The sequence below is a fragment of the Trachypithecus francoisi genome, unplaced genomic scaffold (genome assembly GCF_009764315.1).
Source record: "Trachypithecus francoisi isolate TF-2019V2 unplaced genomic scaffold, Tfra_2.0 Lachesis_group10, whole genome shotgun sequence".
NCBI lineage: Eukaryota > Metazoa > Chordata > Mammalia > Primates > Cercopithecidae > Trachypithecus > Trachypithecus francoisi.
In genome coordinates, this window is record NW_022681455.1 from 3,876,110 (window position 1) to 3,894,739 (window position 18,630).

The window sequence follows — 18,630 nt, forward strand, 5'->3', positions numbered from 1 at the left end:
TAGGGATTTTTTTTTTTTTAAACCAGCAAGGTAGAGCATATAGTAGTAAATATGTAGCCCAGTTTCTTATCATTTTACATTAATTTTGCATATTGATAGTTACTGTAGACTTTGGCCAAGGCCTATTTAATTTGCCATAGAAACCACTTTATCTGAAGCATATGTAGTCAGTAGTAGGTTAAAAAGGTGGTTTATAAAGCAGGGAATCGTTTTTTAAAATTCATACATACATGAAATATTTTGATATAAAACAAATGGGTATTTGTTTGCCCATCTTTTAACATTTTTAATTGAAGTAATAAATGAATGTAATTCTTAAAAAACAAAGGATTATATTGTAGTCATCTCTACATATCTCTCAGAATTTTTGTATGCTGTACTCCTAGAAGTGGAAATGCATGGTCTGAGTACACTCTGGACAATGAGGGGTTTTATTTATTTATTTTTTTAAGACAAAGTCTCACTCTGTTGCCCGGGCTGGAGTGCAATGGCGCGATCTCACTGCAACCTCCACCTCCCGAGTTCAAGCAATTCTCCTGCTTCAGCCTCTCAAGTAGCTGGGACTACAGAGGTGCGCGTGCCACCATGCCCGGCTAAAATTTTTTTTTTTTTTCTTTGTATTTTTTTAATAGAGATGGAGTTTCACTATGTTGGTCAGGCTGGTCTCAAACTCCTGACCCCAAGTGATCCGCCCATCTCGGCCTCCCGAAGTGCGGGGATTACAAGCATGAGCCACCGCACACAGCCACAATTGAGGGTTTTTAATACCACCCCTCACCCATGTTTCTCTTTTGCCTATTTTCATCACACCTTTTGTTCTTTTAGAGTCAGTATAATCGTTGTGATCATGTATGTATTCATTGCTGAGCAAATAGTCGGGGGAGGAGGGCAGAGAGGACCTTCCATCTGAGACTGCTAGTCTTCTGGCTCCAAGCTGATCTTACAACTTGCTTTTTTCTCTCTTCCCTTTTTATAAAAAATTTCTTGTGTTCTGAAATTTTATTATGTGCCTCTATATGTGGATCTTTATCCCCATTTATTTTGCTAATTACCAGATAGGGCCTTTAAAGCAGGGAGTTTATGGCCTTCTGGGAAATTTTTGTGCTTTTTTTTGTTTTCTTTCTGTTTTTTCCAGTTGGACCTTCCGTATTGCTCCATATATTAATGTTTTATTCTTGTTTTCCAGAAATAGTATTTCTTATGTCTCAGACAATAGCGAGGTTATTTTGTAAGATTTTTGTTCTTTATAGTTTTCTTTGCTATATTTTGTTTCTTCCCAGATTCTTTTTGCTGCATGTTTACCTTTTCATTTGAAGACTTTTCTCACACAGCTGGACCCTTCGTTGCTGCCTATTCTGACTTAATATTTAGGTACTCAGAAAGCTGAATGGGATTTTTCTTCTATTGTGACAGTGTAGAATTTGTCAGCTAGTGGTTATCACTTCAGAGTAATTAGATATTTTTGGATATCAGTGACTGTAGATGTATTTTCTTAGGCTATGAGTTTTCCAGAATCCTTTCATCTCCTCCTGGGAAATAGACCTGGCTACCAGTAGAGTTCTCTTTCTTCATAATGTAAACTTCCTTATAATCCCTCTATTTTTGGTGTGTGCCTCTCAGCATCTGGAATGGCCAACACTTCCCTAGAAAGTAAATCTTTAACTGTTCTGCTAGAATGCGAAGGGAGTGGTTGACGTTTTCCACTGAGTTGGGGAGGGGAGTCTGGCTGTTTATAAAGGCTTTCAACCAATTCTGTCTTCAGCTCTTACCTCACACCATCTTGCGGAGCATAGGGAGTCTCCAATTCCTGAGGCTTTCTGGGAGTGTTGTGACATGTTCTGTTTCTGATTTACCTTGTGTGTTCATGTTGGACCAATATTCAACTCAATTTGATCTGTTACTATTCTTTACTCCAATCTGCACATTCCAAGGTTTTCTTCTCATCTCTGCTATCATATCTCTTGACATTCTCCTTGCCTGAGGGTTTTCCTCCCCTCCCCACCCCACCCCACTCTACCCCTGCCCTCCCTTCTTTCCTTTTTCTCTCTCCCCTCTGTCCTCTCCCCTCTCCCCTCTTCCTTCTCTTTTCTTTTCTTTCTTGAGATAGGATCTTGCTCTGTTGCCCAGGCTGGAGTGCAGTGGTACAGTCACGACTCACTGCAGCCTCAACCTTCTGGGCTCAAGGAATCCTCCCAAGAAGCTGAGAGTATAGACATGTGCCACCACACCCAGCTGATTTTTTTGTATGTTTTGTGGAGATGGGGTTTCGCCATGTTGCCCAGGCTGGTCTCAAACTCCCGAGCTCCCTGCCTGTCTTGGCCTCCCAAAGTGCTGAGATTATATGTGTGCACCACCGCACCTGGCCCCCAGTTTTGTTTTGTTTTGTAAGTACTCGTTTGCTCTCATTTTAGTAAGATTTCTTTAAGTTGAGCTCATTGAAACATACATATAACTTACATTAAGTAAAATGCTTTTTAGTGTAAAGTTGTGTGTATTTTGACAGACACATAAGTCACACTCAAGTTAGAGAACGTTTTCATCACTCCAAGTTCCCTTTTGCCCCTTTTCAGTCTCTCCCTTCACTGCAGTGCTTGTGTACACAACATTGATGCTATAAGAATACAAAGAAACAGTAGGTATTTATCCCCATAGAGCTTACATTTAAGTTCAAGTTCATATCCATGGGAATAATTTCTTAGTTCAGAATTTGACAAGGAATGGTTATGTTTTAGTTATCTTCAGCTAAGCTGATTATCTCAGTCTTTCTGATGTTCTGTTCTTTTTCTTAAAATTTTCAAACGACCTGTTTAAAAAATAGACTACATTTTAGAAGAGTGTTAGGTTTACAGCAAAACTGAGTAGAAAGTAGAATTTCAATATATCCCCTGTGCCCACACATGCATGCCTTTTCCCACTTTGACATTTAAAAAAATGTATACCTGTCTTTTCTTCTCCTTTAAATAGGGACAGAGGTCGGAGGAGTAGATCACGCTTGAGAAGGCGGTCTCGATCACGGGGTGGTCGTAGACGAAGGAGCAGAAGCAAAGTAAAGGAAGATAAATTTAAAGGAAGTCTTTCTGAAGGAATGAAAGTTGAGCAGGAATCTTCATCTGATGATAAGTAAGAAGAGAACTTTCCCATCACTTTGTTTTTCCAGTTTAGAGAAGTCTTAATTGGCCTGGAAATTGTTAATTTCCACCTAAATATTATTATAAGTGGCTCCGTTAATTTGGCTCTGAATTTAAAAGTTAGTCTTTTGTGAATATTGTGTAGGTTGTATCAGAGTTAGTAAGTGGTTTTCTGAATTTAGGTGTTTCAGCTTTGGCTGGAGTGCATATTGGGCCTTCATTTTATTGTGAACCTACTCTTTGTTTTTATTATGAACACTAATAAAATGCAGAGCCAGAGTTACCAGATTTTGGGAGGAATTTTCTGTAATAGTTTTATATTTATTTTTTTTTTGAGACAATGTCTCTCTCTGTCACCCAGGTTGGAGTACAGTGGTGCGCTCTTCACTTGCTGCCAACTCCGCCTCCCGGGTTCACACCATTCTCCTGCCTCAGCCTCCCCAGTAGCTGGGACTACAGGCGCCCACCACCAAGCCCAGCTAATTTTTTGTATTTTTAATAGAGATGAGGTTTCACCCTGTTAACCAGGAAGGTCTCGATCTCCTGACCTCATGATCTGCCCACCTTGGCCTCCCAGAGTACTGGGATTACAGGTGGGAGCCACCGCGCCCGGCCAAAGTTTAGACCTTTGAGTTTGCGTTAAATGATACATACTTTGCAATTGAGGCTATTTTGTGGTGGGTGTCCTTGTTACAATGTGAAAATGTAGAAGCATTTCAAGTGTCTGTTACAATTGTGGGGACATTTTTCCCTGTCTCTACAAAAAATAAAAAAATTAGCCAGGCCTGGTGTACACGCCTGTGGTCAGGAGGCTGAGGTGGAAGGATCGCTTGACCCTGGGGGGAGGAGGTTGCAATGAGCTGTGATCATACCACTGCACTGCAGCCTGAGCAAAAAGAGTGAGACCCTGTCTCAAAAAACAAAAATAAATAAAATGCAAACTTGATTGTCTAAGTGGAATATCTCAAAACTCATAAATGGGACAAATCTAGAGCCATTCTCAACAGGAGGTTATTTGCCTCCCTGGGGACATGTCTGAGGACATTTCTTGTTGCGATTGTTGGCTAGAGGCCAGGGATACTGTATTCTACAATGCACAGGATAACCGCCCCTGACACACACACACACACACACCTATCCATATCCGAAAATAAATCATGCTAAGGATGAAAACCCCTGACTAAAACCAGGTGATTAAGAAAGTTGGATTGGGGAAGGGCATTCTACACAGTTTCTGATGTAATCAGAGTGTAGTTTGCCTATTCTGCAGCAAACGTTCAGCAAGTAGGATCATTGAAAACGTTGCACTGGGAAGGATCGTAAAGATTGTGGAGGCTGGTGTTTGAGGGATAGGTGCAGAGGGTTGAGAGTAATGTTTCGGAGTAGAGCCACATTCCCCTTAAGATTATTTGCAAATATTTGCATGTGCATTTTTGATAGAGAAATACGGCTGTAGCTTTCTTGAGCTTTCAGGCAGTTCTGACATCCAGAAAAGGTAGCAATTTACTTATCTTACCCTTGCTGTGAGAAAACTAAGGCTAGAGAGGTAAAGTGACTTCACTAAGGTCATGGAAAAACTAGTGGTCACTTTTGTAAACCTGGAGTTATTCCCGATTTTGGTGCCATGACAGATGAGAAGAAAACTGAAACAAAGTTAGGTTGCTTCCCTGCGCTCCAAACCAGGCAGTTAACTGAGATGGTTTGGAAATACGGGTAATATGACCTAAGACCTTTGCTCTAACTTACTGATACCTACATTTTCCTGTCTTGAAAATGTAGAAGGGGTATGGTTTTAGAATTGCTAAGGGTCTTTGAATTTTTCTTTAAGCCTTGAAGACTTTGATGTAGAGGAGGAAGATGAAGAAGCCCTGATAGAACAGAGAAGAATCCAAAGGCAGGCAATTGTTCAGGTATGTGGTTTTAATGAAAAATAATCGTTGTTGTAAAATAAAGATTTTCTTGCTTTAACAAAAAAGTAACATTAATAACAGTTTAACAGGTCCTTAGAAAAGGAGAGTATATATAAAATTATCTTCGTGACATTTGAAAAAAATGATCATTTTTTTAGTTACTAAAACTGAGATGGTTGCTCTTTGTTGGTTATACGTAGAATTCAGGTTGTTTATACATAGACTTCTGATATAAACCTCTTCTGTAATAAATAAGAATGTGAGGTTTGCTTTCTTTTTAAGCTAATGAACATGTATGAGTATAGAATAAACTGGAGGATTTTATTTAACAAAAAATTATGCATGTTACTATGAATAAAGTAAATATTTTAATATCTAGTAATGGCAAGTTTTGTAATGTGAATGTGGTAGTTTAAATGAAACATTTGAAAAATAATTTTAAGACTAGAGCCAGATGATGAAGAAGATTGGGTGGATAAAGAATGTTGTACAAAGATCTTGATATAGTCATTTAATTATAAAGTTTGCTGACTTGGAAGGTTGTCAGCTCTTCCTCAGAAGAGAAAAGGAGAAAACAGCTGTGGCAGCTTACCTAAACACACATAGCAAACTGTAAATCAGGTAATAGTATGCCACGTTGGAGTGAAGGACAGAACTTGCATCACCAGAAAGGAAGTAGGGCAAAGCTAATTCCGGAGGAAGCTTACTTTTCTGGGACACTGGTAAAATTGTAGTTAATAAACTCATATCCCTGAAGATGTGGATGAATCTTTTTTTGTTCTTGCTCAGGTCCACAACCCCTTACCTCCAACCCTTGGGGCCATATGTGCTTCAGAACTCAGACATTTTGAGTTTTAGAAAGGTGTTACGGTGCATCTATTTTGTGCCATCAGTGGGGTCTGCAGCAGACCCCATAATCAAACACATTAGTATTTCTACAGTGAGGCATCCTATAATAGTCACACTGGGGAGAAAATAAGACAATAAATGGTATCTCATCTGATAAGGTGAAGTGTTGCCACCTGATGAATGTGCACCAAAGAAAAACTTCTTCAGATTTTTATGAATTTAGAAATTACACAAGGGATTGTGGATTTGATTGAACCCCAAGGTGTAAATACTTTTTGGTTTGTTACATTATTTGATACATTCTCTTAACTTTTCACTGCAGCAACTCTTAGCAATTAATGTATTTGGATAGCATCCGATTTTATGGAAGTATTATTTTCTGTATTGTTATTACAGAAATATAAATACCTTGCAGAAGATAGCAATATGTCTGTGCCATCTGAACCAAGCAGCCCCCAGAGCAGTACGAGAACACGATCACCATCTCCAGATGACATTCTGGAGCGCGTAGCTGCTGATGTTAAAGAGTATGAACGGGAAAATGTTGATACCTTTGAGGCCTCAGTGAAAGCCAAGCATAATCTAATGACAGTTGAACAGAATAATGGTAAGATAGAGTTTTGCCCTGGCGATGCTTTTCTCTGAATTTTTAGCTCTATAACTTTATAATAAGGGACCTTATTTGGGGTGGGATTGGGAAAAAAAAGGAATTAGACATGTTGCTTCTGCTCAGTATTGCAGTAATATAATATTAAATATGTTCCTACAAATGTTCTCTATAAATGTGTTTTTATTAGTTCAGATATCCTGAATAGTATACTGAACTCCCACATGTTCATTACCTTTTGTTTTGCTTGCTATTTTAAAGTAAATCCAATTATGATTTTATTCCCCCTGTAAGTACTTGTCTGTATCTCTATCAGTTAAGAACATCAATATTTAAAAACATTAAATAAAAGAAGTTTCCACTTTTTGGTTACCCCAAAAGATAGTTTGTACAGGAAAGGCAGGGTAAATACATGTTAATTATTTACTTTATTTACCAGTTTTTAGAATAGAGTTGGTGCCCTAGCAGCCTCCAGCAGTATCTGATGAGATTTTGACGGTCGTGTTAGGTGTTCATCGTTTGGTGTCATGTGCTTGATGTGTTTCTATCTGATGCTGTTATTTTTTCTTTCTGAAGCTCAGATTGGTCTAACTGGATTGGGGAAAGCAGCCCTTTTTCAGTTGATTTCTCGTGTCCTTTTGGCCTAGCCCTTTAGTATTGAATATAGCTTTCTTACTTTCTAGAACAGGGACCAGCACACTTTTTGTCTAAGAGGTTAGGTAGTAAATATTGAGCCTTCAGTAATTGTATTGGCCTTTTCCTCTATAGTTCCATATAGTGAACTTGTTGGAGGGCAGAACCTGCCACAGACAATACATTGATGAATGGGCATAGCTGTGTTCCAGAAAAAACTTTGAAACTGAAATTTGAATTTCATCTAATTTTCACTTGCCACAAAGTATTCTGTTTTCCCCTCCTGAACACTTACAAATGTAAAAATAGGCCATACAGAAAGAAGCAGCCAGCTAGATTTCATCCACAGTCTGTATATAGTTTACCAACTCCCGTTCTAGCAAGATGCCACAGGTTTATCTTGTGCATGTCTTGCCCAGAGCAGAATCAGCTATTTCTCCAAGGATCCCTGGTTCCATTTAATAGGAAATGCCATTTAGACATCACAAGACACTTACTAGTGTCTGTTATTTCTGGGCCTTTTCACTGGACAAAGTTAGGAAGTAGATACTTTTCTGGAAAGGAGGAGTTTACACAGAGACTGCCGATTTAAAATTGAGATTATAGGGGCTTATTAATTTAAATTTTATATTTCTGTCTTATTACAGTGAAAAATCTAGTTCCTAACATGGTTACTGATAGGTTATCTTGAAACATAAGACATCAGTACGATTATCGTTACTAAATGTACTAACTGTGGCTTAAAATTTCAGTGGTTCTTTTTGTTTTTAGAATACATTCTAAGGTGTATAGGCACAATTCTCTGTCTTTTAAAATCATTTGAAATCTCTGTATGATATGCCACAAATTTGACATGTTTAGGTTTATTTTCATTTGCTTTTGATTTTTAGGAATCATCTTTTTTTTCTTTTTTTTTTTTTTTTTTTGAGACGGAGTCTGGCTCTGTGGCCCAGGCTGGAGTGCAGTGGCCGGATCTCATCTCACTGCAAGCTCCGCCTCCCGGGTTCACGCCATTCTCCTGCCTCCGCCTCCCAAGTAGCTGGGACTACAGGCGCCCGCCTCGTCGCCCGGCTAGTTTTTTGTATTCTTTAGTAGAGACGGGGTTTCACCGTATTAGCCAGGATGGTCTCGATCTCCTGACCTCGTGATCCGCCCGTCTCGGCCTCCCAAAGTGCTGGGATTACAGGCTTGAGCCACCGTGCCCGGCCTTTTTTTTCTTAATAATACATTTGTCTTTCATTATTGCATGTATGTGTGTATGTTGTATTCTTCCTATACACACAAAAACCAAACTACACATACTTCAGATCAGTATGCTTTTCCTCACTCCTTTTTATAGGCTATGCCATAGTTTATTCAGTCAGACTTCTAATGATATTTGAGTTGTGTCCAGTTTTTGGCTATTCATTGGGTACTGATTATAATGGCATTGTGCATTAAGTCATTCTCTAATTCTTGGCCACTGTGTTTTAGGATAGTTCCCTAGAAGTGGGATTGCTGGGTCAGAAGAGGGAGTAAATATATAATTTTGCTATATATTACCAAATTTCACTCTTTTTTAAGGGTTATACCATTTTGCCATCTTTCTGAGTGCTTGTTTATCCAGAGCCTTGTTTTTTTTTTTTTTTTTTTTTGAGACGGAGTCTCGCTCTGTCACCCAGGCTGGAGTGCAGTGGCCAGATCTCAGCTCACTGCAAGCTCCGCCTCCCGGGTTCACGCCATTCTCCTGCCTCAGCCTCCCGAGTAGCTGGGACTACAGGCGCCGCCACCTCGCCCGGCTAGTTTTTTGTAGTTTTTAGTAGAGACGGGGTTTCACCGTGTTAGCCAGGATGGTCTCGATCTCCTGACCTTGTGATCCGCCCATCTCGGCCTCCCAAAGTGCTGGGATTACAGGCTTGAGCCACCGCGCCCGGCTCCAGAGCCTTGTTAACACAATGTTGTACTTTTGGATGTTTAGCTAGTAGTATCAGAGGTCAGAAAATGATACCTTATTGTAGTTTTAATTTGCATTTTCCTTAATGTAAGTGATAATGAGCATGCGTTCATTTGGTTAAAGCTACTGGATTTTTTTTTCTAGAAACTCCTTTTATTTTTTAGCCAAGTTTTGTCTGGGATTGTTGGACTTTTTAAGGGAGAGATACATAGAGATTTAGATCTATAGTGGAAATATTAACCTTTTGGGATTTAAGGTGCAAATGAATAACATTTTTTAAAGGTAAGCTTTTATTTTAATATAAAGTCATTGCTTAGCTATTAGCTTATTCATTTAAACTAAGAATAGTAAAAGTTAACATTAGGTCTTTCGACTTTTTTTTTTTTTTTTTGAGCCAGAGTCTAATTCTGTCACCTAGGCTGGAGTGCAGTGGTGCGATCTCAGCTCACCACAACCTCCTTCTCCCAGGTTCAAGCAATTCTCCTGCCTCAGCCTCCCAAGTAGCTGGGATTACAGGCACCTGCCACCATGCCTAACTAATTTTTGTATTTTTGGTAAAGATGGGGTTTCGCCTTGTTGGCCAGGCTGGTCTCAAACTCCTGGCCTCAGGTGTTCCACCCACCTCGGCCTCCCAAAGTGCTGGGATTACAGGCGTGAGCCACCATGCCCAGCCAGTCTTTCAACTTTCTGAAATGCACTCTGTTGCTAAAAAGTGAATATCTTTATGTATCTTAAATGTTAATAAAGTGATTCTAAATTGAATACTATTGGGAAACTGATGTGCAAGAGAGCAAAAAAGTTTGAATTACTATTAATGACTTTCCATTCATTTATTTTATTTTGTGTTTTAAATCGTCTCTTCACTTTTCAAACATTAATGCTAATTTCCTTTAAGGTTCATCTCAGAAGAAGTTGTTGGCACCTGATATGTTTACAGAATCTGATGATATGTTTGCTGCGTATTTTGATGTAAGTAATTTTAAATCAACTGTTAAACAGAAAAAAATACAATAAATATATGGGTGTGTATATACATACAGAGAAAGAAGGATAAAACAAATGTAATAAATATTTTGAGCAGTGTGGGTGAAAGGTGTCTGAAAACTCTACTAGTTTTGCATCTTATAAATCTAAAATTAATGTCAAATTTTAAGACAGGTATGGCAGAACAATTTGAGAGCTTTATAAAAGTCAAACACCAAATGATAAACGTAGTTATTTGTACAGTATTGTGTATTTAAATACATACACATACATAGGGTAGTTAGGTGAGATAAGGAGATACCAATATTTTCTAGGTCTTTATTAGAATAGACTCTACTTTGGGGCCTCTATATTGTATTAACAGGTAATTGAGAACTTAAAGATTTGGGGTTTAATAGAATTTATTGAAGAATTGGAAATGTTATAAGGAGTAGATTAAGAAATTTTGGTGATTTTGCCATTTTTTTCTTAAATTTTTATCGATGCATTATGTTGGGAAAGTCTTAAACTATAAATGTGGTCAAACTTGGGGACATTTTCAGTATAAATTTCAAAGGACCTGAGAAATAAGAGGCCTTCATAAGAGGAGGTAGAGAAGATAAACATAACAGGGAAAATAAAAATGTGGTAAGATAAATAGTCATGTATATGTGTGTATACACACACAGAGCAACAGGAGCACCAACATATAGATGAATTAGGAGAGAATGAAATGAGTATTGACCCAATTTTGGTGTCAGTACTCATTTGCTTGGTTGATATTGAAGGATCTTCTGGGCATCACGGAGAGTAAGATGCGGTAAAGAATCATCAGAAGTACCACATATTCTTATTTTTCAATTTTCCACATAGTGTCAACTAGTGCAGCCAGTGACTTACTACATTTCCTCCATGTATGGGAAGAACACAAATGATAGAGCAGCTATAGAAAATTGTATCTGGTTTTGAATTTTCTTTTTTTTTCTCTTTTGTTTTGAGATAGGGTCTCACTCTGTCCCAGACTAAAGTGCAGAGTACAGTAATTAGTGAGATCATGGCTCACTGCAGCCTTGAATTCCTGCGCTCAAGTGATCTTCCTGTCTCAGCCTACCAAGTAGCTGGGACTACAAACACAAGCCACTACACCGGGCCTTTTTTTTTTTAGTGTTATTTTGAATCAAGATACTTTGGTCTCATGTTTCAGCTATGTTGGATTTACATAAGTGATAGAGTTTATTTAATTTGGAATAAAATGTTTTTATTAAATTATATCTGGTGTTACCCTTTTGTGTTTAAAGGAAGTGCTTTAAATGTCTGACAAGTAGGTAAACTGTTCATGTTGCCTCTTTAATTTCAGAGTGCTCGTCTTCGGGCCGCTGGCATTGGAAAAGATTTCAAAGAGAATCCCAACCTCAGAGATAACTGGACTGATGCAGAAGGCTATTATCGTAAGTTCACATTTTATATTAACTTTAGAGTTCATTGTAACACCTTGCAAAAAAGCATGCTGCTTGATGCAATCACAGATTATTGGAGAATTCTGAAAAATCACATCACAGTGCCATCCTTAAAAAGTGTAGCACATCCAACAGCTGCATGAACTGATGTGTATTCTGTAAGCAGCCCAGAAGCATCACAAATGGAGGTGAGGTAAAGTCTTGATGTACAACCTAAATCTATTCAAAGTTATTTTCAGCCATGAGATAGTCTTCCAGAAGGAAGGGGTACGTCACTTACTCGTCTTGATCTGAAACCAAGAAAAACAACAAACAGTAAACTTTGGATGCCAGTCTTGCAGTATTTGTCATGCAGGACTACAATTAGAAAAACTTACTCAGTGTTAAAATCATCAGCAGTTGATAGAACAACAGGAACTCTTCTAGTGATCTGAAGTGGACATGCAGCGTCTAACCACACTCTGATAGAGTGATCCGTGGAGGCATGGCTTTGATTCCTCATTGTGTCTAGGAAACCAAATAGTAGAGATTTAACACAATTTTAAGTGACTGCACTGTGTTTCCTCCTTTCTGATTCTATTTAATAGTCAGAATTCTAATTTTTTAATTTGCTTTTTTAGGTGTGAACATAGGTGAAGTCCTAGATAAGCGTTACAATGTGTATGGCTACACTGGGCAAGGTGTATTCAGTAATGTTGTACGAGCCCGAGATAATGCAAGAGCCAACCAAGAAGTGGCTGTAAAGATCATCAGAAACAATGAGCTCATGTAAGTGCAGAAGACGTGGGAGGAAACCTTTAACAGTACAGATATGACAGATGAACATGTTTTCAAACTTTTTTTAAAGTGATACATGATACAATGTGTAAAACAAGTATTGCAATTATAAAGTAATGGAAACAGTTGGTTTTGACTGGATTTTAAAATTATAGCCATATGTTATATGTACTAGAACAATAGACATTATTTTTAATTCATTTCAGTGCATTGTAGTACCTACTATATGCACCGATAACAACTTAAACTCCTCTCTATTGCCTGTCTTATGCCATCCTTTGCTTTATTTTAAGACGAGTAGAGACATGAAAAGATCATACTGATTAGCTGTCACTAAGGTGACCTGCAAAAAAGTGAAAATTTATCCGAGTGATGAGAATCTGTCTTTTTTTAATTTGTTCCTGTTTTCCTTCAATAGAATAGTTAATTGCCATACCTGTATGTTTTAATTTCACACACTGAGCTGGTATTAAAATGAACTTAATGTTTTTGAAATGTTAAAAATAAGTGTTAAGTTTAGGTTGCCCTAGGCTTAGAAAGGGCCTTGTTTTGATGGGAAGCCCCAACTTCTGTATTTAGCTGCTCACCATAAAATGTAGCTTGTTGACAAATTGTAACAAGAATTTCCTCAGATAACCAAGTGTTAAAATTTGATAAGGTGGCCGGGCGCGGTGGCTCAAGCCTGTAATCCCAGCACTTTGGGAGGCCGAGACGGGCGGATCACGAGGTCAGGAGATCGAGACCATCCTGGCTAACCCGGTGAAACCCCGTCTCTACTAAAAAATACAAAAAACTAGCTGGGCGAGGTGGCGGGCGCCTGTAGTCCCAGCTACTCGGGAGGCTGAGGCAGGAGAATGGCGTGAACCCGGGAGGCGGAGCTTGCAGTGAGCTGAGATCCGGCCACTGCACTCCAGCCTGGGCAACAGAGCGAGACTCCGTCTCAAAAAAAAAAAAAAAATTTTGATAAGGCGTCCATTACTACGTTCTGTTTTGGTTTGTTTTTTTGCTTTCTTTTTTTTTTTTTGAAACGGGGTTTTGCTCTGTCACCCAGGCTGGAGTGCAGTGCCATGATCTCGGCTCACTGCAACCTCTGCCTCCTGGGTTCAAGGGATTTTCCTTCCTTAGCCTCCCGAGTAGCTGGGATTACAGGTACCTGCCACCATGCCCAGCTAATTTTTATATTTTCAGTAGAGACAGGGTTTCGCCACATTGGCCAGGCTGGTTTTGAGTTCATGACCTCAAGTGATCCACCTGCCTCGGCATCCCAAAGTGCTGAGATCACAGGCATGAGCCTTTGCACCCGGCCGATTACTGCATTCTTAAAGGAACCAAGACAACCAAGTGTGCAGTGTGGTTTCATTTTTGTTAAAAATAATGTCAAGATGTGGGGGTTTTTTTATTTATTTATTTTTTTGAGATGGAGTTTTGCTCTTGTTGCCCAGGCTGGCGTGCAATGGTGCGATCTCAGCTCAACTGCAAACCCTCCATCTCCCAGATTCAAGCACTTCTCCTGTCTCAGCCTCCCAAGTAGCTGGGATTATAGGCGCCCACCACCACCCTTGGCTAATTTTTGTATTTTTAGTAGAGACAGGGTTTCGCCATGTTGACCAGGCTGATCTTGAACTGACCTCAAGTGATCCACCCACCTCCGCCTCCCAAAGTGCTGGGATTACAGGCATGAGCCACTGTGCCTGGCCTGTTTTGAGATAAAATATACAATATTGATATTCCTTCAGGCAAAATCAAAATTTTTTAAAAATCAAAATAAAGATGGGTTTGTTCCTCAATGTTTCTGTTTTGTGCATTGATTATTTTGGAAATTATGATAGTTGACTAAATACAAAGTATTATGTGAATGATATATAGAAACATCATTTCTCAGTAGATTTATTAGTACTTAATACACAGACTCCTCCCACACATCACCTGATCATCAGACTGGGGCTAGCAAATATATTATGTAGTGCTCCTAAATTCTATATATGTTCAATTTTAACCCAAGTTTTTGTTTTTTTTTATTTTAGGCAAAAGACTGGTTTAAAAGAACTAGAGTTCTTGAAAAAACTTAATGATGCTGATCCTGATGACAAATTTCATTGTCTGCGACTCTTCAGGCACTTCTATCACAAACAGCATCTTTGTCTTGTGTTCGAGCCTCTCAGGTACAATGTCAAAACCTATACATTACATTGAAAAGTTAACTTCTTCATCTTTACCATCTCATTTTGGATAAATGCTGTGACAGATTTTCTGGGTATTTGATTTATTTTATCCACACAGCTCTGGTTTTGTTGTTTAACTTTTGGTTAACAGCTGGTCTTTGTTGTTGTTGTTGTTGTTGTTGTTGTTGTTGAGACAGTCTCACTCCGTTGCTCAGCCTGGAGTACAGTGGTGCAGTCTTGGCTCACTGCAACCTCCGCCTCCCGAGTTCAAGTGATTCTCATGCCTCAGCTACCCAAATAGCTGGGATTACAGGTGCACACCACTACACCCGGCTAATTTTTGTATTTTTAGTACAGACAGGGTTTCACCATCTTGGCCCGGCTGGTCTTGAACTCCTGATCTCAATTGATCTGCCCACCTTGGCCTCCCAGAGTGTTGGTGTTACAGGTGTGAGCCATCGTAATCCCAGCTAGTCTTTTGAATCATGAATCTACAAACATTAGTTGACTGTGCTGTACACCAGGCACTACTCTCATGGAGCCCATAGGTCAACAGAGAGAGTCTCTTAAAATGAAATATTTCAAGGAATGTTTATCTTCAACAGTATGGCTTTGTTGTGTTTTCAAATGTGAATCTATTCTGAAATCGAAATGGGAGTTTTACCTTGCCTATCTTTCTTCCTACTTATTTAGAAAATTGAATTTATTGGGAAACTGTGTTATATACATACAATTTGATACGCTCTCCTTTCAGTAAAAAATAATTTATCAAATGTGGGGACGGTTCTTAGGTATTTTTATTGTTTGTATTCTGCACTTGATTGTACTTTACGCTTGCAAATGTTTTTGCCTTTTTATATTTCCATTTTGCATTTTAACTCCTATTTTGTTTTTTGTGTTTTATTTTCTCCTAAAAGTATGAACTTACGAGAGGTGTTAAAAAAATATGGTAAAGATGTTGGTCTTCATATTAAAGCTGTAAGATCCTATAGTCAGCAGTTGTTCCTGGCATTGAAACTCCTTAAAAGATGCAATATCCTACATGCAGATATCAAGCCAGACAATATCCTGGTAAGTCAAACAGTCAAGCTGCATTGTACATCTTATACATCCATATCACTTCTTACTAGCAATATGATTATTATGAGAAATGACAGAGGCATAGTTCAGTATATTAATAATCTCTTTCAGGTGACTAATAATTTTTATCTTTCTTGGAAATCAGACAGTGAAATTTTATTGACAAGTATGAAGAAAAAGGAAATGTGCAGTTGTCCCTTTTTTTCTCTTTTCATTGATGGATTTAAAGGATGCACCAATCCTGGAATTCTTTAATGTAGTAATAATCTGTTATCTTAAAAAAATGCTGCACGTGTTGCTGTTTTGAAATAAAGAGTGTTCCTACTCCTCTGTTTGCTAATTTTATAGCTCCCTAAGCTGTGGCTCCTGGGGGCCCAAACACAATAAAGCTCAGTTGTGGTTAGGTATTCTATTTAAAGGCATCGCTTTTGAAGTTTTTTTATTTTATTTTTAAACTTTTAAGTTCAGGGGTACGTGTGCAGGCTTGTTACACAGGTGAACTTGTGTCATGGAGGCTTTGTACCCATTTTTCCTGATTCTCCCACCTCTCACCTTCCAGCCTCTGACGGACCCCAGTGTATGTTGTTCCCCTGTGTGTCCGTGTGTTCTCACCTTTTGAAATCTTTTTTTTTTTTTTTTTTTTTGAGACGGAGTCTTGCTCTGCCGCCCAGGCTGGAGTGCAGTGGCCGGCTCTCAGCTCACTGCAAGCTCCGCCTCCCGGGTTCACGCCATTCTCCTGTCTCAGCCTCCCGAGTAGCTGGGACTACAGGCGCCCGCCTCGTCGCCCGGCTAGTTTTTTTTTTGTATTTTTTAGTAGAAACGGGGTTTCACCGTATTAGCCAGGATGGTCTCGATCTCCTGACCTCGTGATCCGCCCGTCTCGGCCTCCCAAAGTGCTGGGATTACAGGCTTGAGCCACCGCGCCCGGCCACCTTTTGAAATCTTAATCCTCTTCCACTAATGACCTCTAGTGGTAATGTGCAGATTTCACAATGTATATGTTTTTGAAATTTTGAAATACATACATATTATCACAGTGATGTGATTAATGTACACGCACACACACTCTTTCCCTCCCCGGCCCCATTACTTCACCCTCTTTTGTGGCCTTCAGTTTGGGTTGTGTTCACAAATCGGAGAATTCCAGCTTATCTTCTGGTAACATTCTGCATTTCATTTTTTTAAAATGGGTTCTTTTTATCAGCTCTCCTACAGTTGATGCCTAAGAGAGATCCTGAAGACTAATAGGGTGTTCTTTATTGGGAACTGTTGGAGCTATAACAAAATAAATACTTTTTATTTTTTCTTTTGTTTTGTTTTGAGGCAAGGTCTTGTTCTGACACCCAGGCTAGAGTGCAGTGATGCCATAATGGCTCACTGTAACCTCAAACTCCTAGGCCCAAGCAGTTCTCCTGCCTCAGCCTCCCCAGTAGCTGGGACTACCCACAGGCATATGCTACTGCGACTGCCTAATTTAAAAAAATTTTTTTTAGAGATGAGTTCTTGCTGTATTGTCCTGGCTGGTCTCAAACCCCTGGGCTCAAGCAGTCCTCCTGCTGCAGCCTCCCAAAGTGCTGGGATTATAGGTGTGAGCTACCATACTTGGCCAAAATAAATTCCTTAAAAAATGGTGATCTCATTGAAGTTTAAGGACTTTTTATCAATAACTAAGCTCTTTAATTCATATTTCTCTTTTTCTTTTTTCTTAATATCTTAAAATATTTCCTTCCAGACAACCACATTAGTAGTGAGGTGCATTCCATTTTTATGTTTGGTCTGAATTATTATTGTATTGTATATCTAATGTAACTTGGAGTTAGGGGAGCTGAGTAATTACATTGAAATGGTAGGTGCATTAAAAATGAATTGTGAGGCCGGGCGCGGTGGCTCAAGCCTGTAATCCCAGCACTTTGGGAGGCCGAGACGGGCGGATCACGAGGTCAGGAGATCGAGACCATCCTGGCTAACACGGTGAAACCCCGTCTCTACTAAAAAAAATACAAAAAACTAGCCGGGCGAGGTAGCGGGCGCCTGTAGTCCCAGCTACTCGGGAGGCTGAGGCAGGAGAATGGCGTAAACCCCGGAGGCGGAGCTTGCAGTGAGCTGAGATCCGGCCACTGCACTCCAGCCCGGGTGACAGAGCGAGACTCCGTCTCAAAAAAAAAAAAAAAAAAAAAAAAAAAAATGAATTGTGAATTTGTGTGGCCAATTTCATAGTTGATTTTTACCTCAATTTTTTTTTTTTTTTCTTTTTTTATGAGACGGAGTCTCACTCTGTCACCAGGCTGGAGTGCAGTGGCGCGATCTTGGCTCACTGCAACCTCTGACTCCCTGGTTCAAGCGATTCTCCTGCCTCAGCCTCCCGAGTAGCTGGGATTACAGGCAGATGCCACCACGCCCAGCTAATTTTTGTATTTTAGTAGAGAGAGGGTTTCACCATGTTGGCCAGGATGGTCTTGATTTCCTTAACCTCGTGATCCGCCCACCTTGGCCTCCCAAAGTGCTGGGATTACAAGTGTGAGCCGCCATGCCTGGCCGATTTTTCATTTTTTAATTGTGAAATACATGGTTCATGTCAAAGAATATACAAAACATGTACAATTTAAAAGGTCATTTTCAGTGAGCATCTTTGTAACCATTGTGGAGGTTAAAGAATAACACATTTGCCAGTGTCATAGAAGAAGCTCTTGTTTTTAAAACCTAATGCTAAACTAGTATAGGTTTTCACATACATTTAAGAAATGTTTTCCCTTCTTCCTGGGGAAGGGAAAAATAGACCTCAGTGACGGAGCTGATTTTCGTTAATGAAAATCCAAAGCCTTTAGCTCGTGATTTCAGGCATCAGTGTGGTTTTTAAGTACCACATTCCTCGTGGCAGGAGTAGAAGTTGTGTAGCAAACTGAAGTGCATATGAGTATGGATACCCTGCTATTATTTAAGGCATTTTAGCCAGCCCAAGAGTTCCACTGATAAGATTCTAATTTTAAAATGCTGCTTAAGTTTTCTGTGGGTATTGAAACTGCTTAAGTAGCTGAATTCAGCTTATACTTTAAAAGGTTTTAAAAGAACTTTTCTATTTTAAGTTGCTTTTCTGATTCCCAAGACGAAAAGAATGGTAATCAATGTGGGAG

General features: G+C 39.3%; 1 protein-coding gene across 8 annotated transcripts in view; it reads left to right on the plus strand.

Moving 5' to 3' along the window:
• PRPF4B (pre-mRNA processing factor 4B) overlaps positions 1 to 18,630 on the plus strand; it is a 44,630-nt gene that overhangs the window by 16,233 nt on the left and 9,767 nt on the right. For all 8 annotated transcript variants that reach the window (XR_004438505.1, XR_004438506.1, XR_004438507.1 and 5 more), the window contains 8 exons: positions 2,965 to 3,120; positions 4,957 to 5,038; positions 6,284 to 6,494; positions 9,956 to 10,029; positions 11,381 to 11,471; positions 12,101 to 12,248; positions 14,282 to 14,419; positions 15,337 to 15,490. Coding sequence is in view for 3 of the 8 variants with exons in the window: in XM_033216082.1 (XP_033071973.1) it covers positions 2,965 to 3,120; positions 4,957 to 5,038; positions 6,284 to 6,494; positions 9,956 to 10,029; positions 11,381 to 11,471; positions 12,101 to 12,248; positions 14,282 to 14,419; positions 15,337 to 15,490 (1,054 nt within the window). In the remaining 5 variants the exon portion in view is untranslated. The remainder of the gene's footprint in view (positions 1 to 2,964; positions 3,121 to 4,956; positions 5,039 to 6,283; positions 6,495 to 9,955; positions 10,030 to 11,380; positions 11,472 to 12,100; positions 12,249 to 14,281; positions 14,420 to 15,336; positions 15,491 to 18,630) is intronic.